Source organism: Myotis yumanensis, unplaced genomic scaffold (assembly GCF_028538775.1).
Source record: "Myotis yumanensis isolate MYYU_CA2020_CCGP unplaced genomic scaffold, mMyoYum1.0.hap1 SCAF_9, whole genome shotgun sequence".
In the NCBI taxonomy this organism is placed as follows: domain Eukaryota; kingdom Metazoa; phylum Chordata; class Mammalia; order Chiroptera; family Vespertilionidae; genus Myotis; species Myotis yumanensis.
Window position 1 is genome coordinate 67,327,726 of NW_027223760.1, and position 7,213 is coordinate 67,334,938.

Below are 7,213 nucleotides of genomic sequence, written 5' to 3' on the forward strand. Positions count from 1 at the left end.
TGTTTTTCACAGAATGGTCATGATGGAATAGAAACACACACACATATATAAAATCACTGCTTCAGTGAAATGTATAATAAATAAATGCTCTACTTTGGGAATCTTCAAATTGTATCAATAGAATGTTATGCTTTATCGCTCTAAAATAAGCCTCAAATAAAAATTTAGAGAAAAAAACTAAAGTGAAAAGTGATGTATGAAAAATAAATTACGACAACAGCAGAAAAGCATAATGCAAGTTTTCTTAGAACTAACATTATATCCTGAAAAATCTATATAAAAGGAAAACTCCAGCTATTGGTCTGATTTCCTAATGAACATTTCAGTTCTATAATGTTTTCATTACTAGGGACTCTCTGTAAATTATTTTTAAATTAAAAATATATCAACATGAGAGAAACAAGATTATCCTCTATTAGGTCTCATAGAGCAATAAAATATTTGGTTACCATGCAGGGAATCTGAGCAGTTATCTAAAGTCACATTAAGAATATTTTCAGATTTGCAAAATTTGAATATATCTGATTGAAAATATAAATGTGATTAAATAAAGTATCAATCAGAATAGATGAAGATAGGTTCATTGTCCATAAAAGAAGATAAAAGATGCCTCAAACAAATGCTAATAGGACTAATCCAAGCCCTGTTTAATAGGGAAAACTTAATCAAGATATCTTGGAAATTGACTCCATCATTCTTACTGTGAAATTTGAATATCTGGCGCCCAGAACAAATATCCCATTCATCCAGTGACTTTTGTCCTGGCTCTGTGATTAGGTAGTTCTCCTTTATAGGATACCTACCATGGAAGCAAACCCTGATGAGAGGATTAGAGCAAAAAAAGAAACAAGAATTATGGAGGTTCTTCCATGTTAAAATTGAGTGGGTGGGAATACAAGGGGTGGATTTAGTTTGACAAAGCCCACCATAAGTTTAAACCTGGTGATGTACACTCCATCCTCAACTCACCAAGTTAATCCACAAGTTAATGCATTTTTTGTCCAATGACAGTATCACATTTCTTTGCCAACAAATGATCCATCATGTATTTATATATGATTAAATGGAGAATATGTGAAACACCTAGAACACAGACTGCCTACAATATCTCCATTAGAAAAATGAAACAAAACACCTGAAAGGTGGAGAATTTGCCCAGTGACCTGTTTGGCACCACATAGAACCATCTGACCAGAGGAGAAAGGACAGACTCCACAGCAAAGGTAATTGCAATTCACTCGATGAGGGTTTGAGACTTAACCAGATAATATGTCCTACCTGGGGACCTCTGGTTCAAAGTAAGTAGACTTAAACTTAATGATATCCACAACACACCATGTTCTCTCATTCCTTACACATGCACTTTACATTAAAATACCCCCTCCATGCCATTAACCTGGAATATACTCATTTATTTAGCACATTTTTATTGCATGTCTATTGTGCATCAGGGATAGTGCCTGACACTGGGGATATAGCCATCACTACTATAGATAAGGTCCCTGCCCTCATGAGGCCACTATTCTATTAGGGAGATAACAGATACTAAATATGTAAAACATATAAATAACCAAACCAGTTAACGATTGATTGTGACAATTACTATAAAGGAAATGAAGAGAGTGGTGTGATAGAAAGTAAGTGAGGGATGGAGAGAGCCTTCTTGGCGGAGGAGACATTAACACTGAGACCTGTTGAGAAAGAAGTGTTACATAAGGAAAAGGGGACTCATGTCACAAGGAAAGGAGACAGACTACAAAAGTCCTGAAATAGCAAAATTTAGGTTTGTATTAAAGGAACTGAAAGAATAACCTTGTGATTGGGCTGTATTAAAAAGAGGAACATGGTATGAACTTGGATAGGTAAACAAGAACCAAAACTGCTGTGGCCTTAGTGGTCATTAAACCAGTTTGGGTTTGATTCTAAGGTGGGAAAGATGCCATTGAAGAGTAGACCTTTGGCAATGGCCCTGGTCAGAAATGTTGGTGGCTTAGCCAAGAGGAAAAGAGCTGGAAAGAAGTGGTTTAATTAGAAACTGCATTTTTGATGTGTTCTCAATGGATGGTAAGGGGATGTGGGGCATTAAAAATGTAGTTTCTGTATTGGATTGCCATGTCCACATTGGTGCCTTGTGCCAAAATACAAAAACAGAAGGAGAACCAAATATTCAAACACCTCCTCTGAGTAAGTTTCATGATCCCACAGGCTGAAGTAAATCTCCCTCTAGGCTCACACTCTACCTTGTAGATTAGAATTTTATTAAATAATATTATAAAAATGTATTTGTTTTTCTATCACACAGAGAGCGCTTTGAAGATAGTGAGGATATTTTTTCATCTTTGTGGCTGTAGGTCTAGCACAATATCTAGTGCATGAATTTACTTCTGGGCTCTCTATTCTGTTTCATTGTGTCTATGTGTCTTTTTATGCCAATATCATACTGTTTTAATTAATATAGCTTTGCAATATAGTTTGAAATCAAGGAGTTTGATGCCTCCAGCTTTGTTCTTCTTCCTCTAGATTGCTTTGGCTATTTGGGTCTTTTGTGGTTCTATACAAATTTTAGGATTGTTTGTTCTATTTCTTTGAGAAATACCATTGGGATTTTGATAGGGATTGCATTGAATCTGTAGCATGGGCATTTTAACAATATTAATTCTTCCAATCATGATCAAGTTCAATAATCATTTGAATGAATGAATGTAGGAAGAGCTAAGAAAACAGTCCAAGAATTATATTATCAGAACTATGATAGTTTCCAATCTTCTTGTGGATTATATTAATTTAAGACTATATATAAACATTGATCAAAATCTCCCAAGGCTAATCAATTTCTTACTAAAACTCTAAGCTACCTTAAATTTCCCACATGCTCAAAGTCAATATGTGATTTATTTTACTATAGTTTGCATGAAGTAAAAAAAGAAAATGATGAAATTTCTTCTTTAGTCCTTGAGCTGAAAATTGGACAAAGAAGATGTATTTTATAATGAATAAAAATCAAAAGACTACCTTTTAGAGATATAATAGTATCCATTTAAAATTCTAAAAGTTAATCTTAATGAGAATTTTGGAGGCTATTTGCAAGTTTTGTTATTCTATTATTATTTTTTTAAGAATGTTCGATGTTGGTGGACAGAGATCTGAGAGAAAGAAATGGATTCACTGCTTCGAAGGAGTTACATGCATTATATTTTGTGCAGCACTCAGTGCCTATGACATGGTCCTAGTGGAAGATGAAGAAGCGGTAAGTCTAAAAGGAACATAAGGCCAGGGTGGAAAACAAGCATTTTCAGTTTTCAGTATTACTACCACATTTTCCAACACAAATAAGGCCTTCCAAAGGTGTTATTTCTAGATCCTTGTTTATCATGTCCAAGATTAATATTTTGCAAATAATAATTCTACACATTCTCATCTTTTAAACCAAACAGAACAGAATGCATGAAAGCCTTCACCTGTTCAACAGTATCTGTAATCACAAGTACTTTGCCACCACCTCCATTGTCCTGTTTCTCAATAAAAAAGATCTCTTTCAAGAAAAAGTCACCAAAGTGCATCTTAGTGTCTGCTTTCCAGAGTACACTGGTAAGATAATTTTCATATAATTACAGAGTAGTAAAAATCTATATAGATACATATTCCCTTATCTGGATCTTGACATGCAATATTTATGAGGTTGAGGCTTGTAGTACATTTTGAGTCATGTGTGTGATCCAAACTGGAAAGAATTTTATGAGAAAACATTCCTATTTGTCTGCATTAAAGCAAAGCCCTAATAAATAAATAGGAGATGGTTAGATAGACTGGTGTTGCTACTCCATAGTAATGTATCAAATGATGTTGCAAACATTAAACATTGTAATAGGAATGTAAATTTTATTTCAAACTGGAATTTTTCATATATTTCCTAATGAAGCCTTGGAATGCTGTATTAGATTTCAGTGCCTCCTCAAAGTCTGAATTAAATTTCCTGAAGGATAGCATGAATGAATTTGAGAATAGTGGCACCCTTTCTTTTTCTAATTGTCCTAGAATCTAGGACCTAGAGTTTTAGTGCTGATCCTATTAATCAGTAATTATAAATGTCAGGCTCTCTAGAAGGGTTACTTTCCCTTTGGAAACTTTTTTTTTTTGCCATTATATGCTCTGTTGTCAGTAAAATTGGGTAATATGGAAATATTTATGATTTATACACAAATACAAGCAATTTCACCACTTGATACATGAGTAACCCAAATGTTACTAGGACTATGGCATTCTGTCAAAATAACTATATGTGCTAGTCTATAATTAGTGCTTGTATCTTTCTTCTGCATTTATAAATATTAATTATATGTTCACACATTTATCATAAGTTTAAATATCATGATTCTGTATTGAATATTATAAATTTTTATTTTATTTTAATTGATTTCAGAGAGAAAGAGAGAGGGATAGAGAGCTAGAAACATCATTGATCGGCTGCCTCCTTCATGCCCCACACTGGGGGTCAAGCTTGCAACCCGGGTATGTGCCCTTGACCAGAATCTAATCCGGGACCCTTCAGTCCGCAGGTCGACGCTCTATCTACTAAGCCAAACAGGCTAGGGCTTGAATATTACAAATTAAATATAGGCTTACAATAATGCTTTCTTTTAACTACTAGAGTTTACTTCTTAGAGCAGTTTTTAGTTTAGAAGAGAAAATACAGAGTTCCCATATACTCCTTCTCTCTGGTCAGCTCCCACAGTTTCCCCTATTATTAACATCTTGCATTACTGCAGTCTTCTTACAGTTGATGAACAGATATTGGTATATTGTTAACTAAAGTCAGCAGTTTCACCCTAACAGGTTTGGCTCAGTGGATAGAGGGTCGGCCTCTGGACTGAAGGGTCCCAGGTTCGACTCCAGTCAAGGGCATGTACCTTGTTTGCAGGCACATTCCCAGTGGGGGGTGTGCAGGAGGCAGCTGATTAATGTTTCTCTCTCATCGATGTCTCTAACTCTCTATCCCTCTCCCTTCCTCTCTGTAAAAAATCAATAAAATATATAAATAAATAAATAGATAAATAAGTAAATAAATAAAATCAGCCGTTTGCATTAGCGTTAAGTCTTTGTGTTGTACAGGTCTATGGGTTTTACCAAATGCCTGTTATGTGCCCTCCATTACTGTGTTATACAGAACACTTCCACTGCCTTACAAATCCCTGTGCTCCACATTCATACTTCTCCTCGCCCGCCCTCCAACCCTTGGAAACCCCTGTTATTTTCACTGTTTCTATAGTGTTGCCCTTTCCAGAATGTCATATAGCTGGAATTATACAGTATGTGGCATTTTCTAATGCCTTTCACTTTTCAATATTAAATGCAATATGCATTTAAATGTCCTCCATACCTTTTCATGGATTGATAGCCCATTTGTTTTTATTGTGGAATAATATTTCATTCTTTAAACAAACCACTTTCTGTATCCTTTCATCTATTGAAGGATATCTTGGTTGCTTCCCGTTTGGGGCAATTATGGATAAAGCTACTATAAACATCCATGGGCAGGTTTTTGTGTGTACATAAGTTATTGTGTAAATGACTAGGAGTACAATTTCCGGATTATATGATAAGACTACCTTTAACTTTTTACGAAATTGACAAATTGCCTTCAAAAGTGGCTGTATCATTTTTGCATCCCCATCAGCAATAAATAAGAGCTCCTATGGCTCTACATCTTTGCCAGCATTTGGTGTTGTCAGTGTTTTGGAATCTTAGCTGTTACATTGTTTTAAAGATTGTCCCTTGTGGAATTTTTCTCCTGGTAATAATAAATAAAATCTTACCTTCTTGGAAAATCTTTATGCTACCATTCTCTCCTGTGTTAGGTACCCACTCAGCACATTCTGCTAAAGCCACAAGTAGGTCATTTTTAGGTGTCCTGTATTTGTTAGCCTTCTTATTTTATTTCTGCCTTTCCCAATTGATCCATTGTGTATCCTGCTACTAGTCTAACTTCCTTTTAAGCACAGCCTTCATTGGCTCTTTATTTAACTTTACTAAAACATCAGTCAAGAATAGTTCTCTATCTTACATTTCTCATTTTAGCTGCTTTGTTTAGTTAGCAATGTAGTTCATAATCTGGCCCATACCACCTACTCTACTTGACTTCCTACAGTCCCTCTATGAAAATCTTTCATTTTTACCAAACCCAATTCTCCAAAATGCACATTAACTTCTCAACTCGACCCTGAAGTCTAGTGGTACAGGCCATTCTCACTCTCACTTTGGTTTTCACTCATATAATTTTTCTGTTCTCTTCTAGCTATTCCTTAAGGTCTAGCTCAAATACCACCTCATTCTGCAGTTTACTTTGTAACTTTTATTCTTTTCTTCATTTTGTTCATATGAAACTAAATGCACATATAGACACACAGACTTTAATATATATATATAGGCTTCATTACTCACTTACTTGGTTGTGTAAATATATAAGTATTTCTCCCCTATTGATGTAGAGGTTAAATATTAGCCACTTAAAGTCCTCAGTGGTTAAGTATAGTTCCCAGTACAAAGTAGGCATTACATAAATCCCAGATAATTGAGAATTGCCAATATTGACTTTTTAGTACAGAGTACATTAAACAGAAGCACACAAAGTACAATCTTAAAACTTACTGATATTATTTATAATTTTATTTCTTATGCAATTAATGTTTAATTTCCTTTTTAAAAAGGGCCAAATACATTTGAAGATGCAGGGAACTACATCAAGAACCAGTTTCTAGACCTGAATTTAAGAAAAGAAGATAAGGAAATTTATTCCCACATGACCTGTGCTACAGATACCCAAAATGTCAAGTTCGTGTTTGATGCAGTTACAGATATAATAATCAAAGAGAATCTGAAAGATTGTGGACTTTTCTAACAATCTCTTTTTTCCTTTCATTCTTGCTTATGTATGTTTTTCAAGATATAGAAGGAAAGGTGCTGGTGATGTGTTGTTTTAATAGATATTAACATATCTAGAAATGTAAGTAGCATTATAAAGCAAAAAGTTTTCACGCAAAGTTTGAATTTATTGTCACCTGTATCTGGGTCAGTTTTTATTTCTGTGGGACATTGAGGATGAGGTGTCTTTGATGTCCTCAGGTCTGAAAACTGGTCTATATCAGAAATTCCATCTCAGTACAAATCACTGGCATTGAATTTGCTTGGAAATTAAGTTCTGCATTGTAGCCTATTT

The 7,213-nt window shown here is 34.7% G+C and overlaps 1 protein-coding gene across 1 annotated transcript in view; it reads left to right on the forward strand.

Annotated features, from left to right (window-relative positions):
* The window catches only part of GNAT3 (G protein subunit alpha transducin 3), a 46,080-nt gene extending 39,185 nt beyond the window's left edge, over positions 1–6,895 (forward strand). Inside the window, exons 6-8 of the mRNA XM_070425178.1 lie at positions 3,118–3,247; positions 3,435–3,588; positions 6,705–6,895. Coding sequence (XP_070281279.1) covers positions 3,118–3,247; positions 3,435–3,588; positions 6,705–6,895 — 475 coding nt within the window. The remainder of the gene's footprint in view (positions 1–3,117; positions 3,248–3,434; positions 3,589–6,704) is intronic.
* The last annotated feature ends 318 nt before the right edge of the window (positions 6,896–7,213 follow it).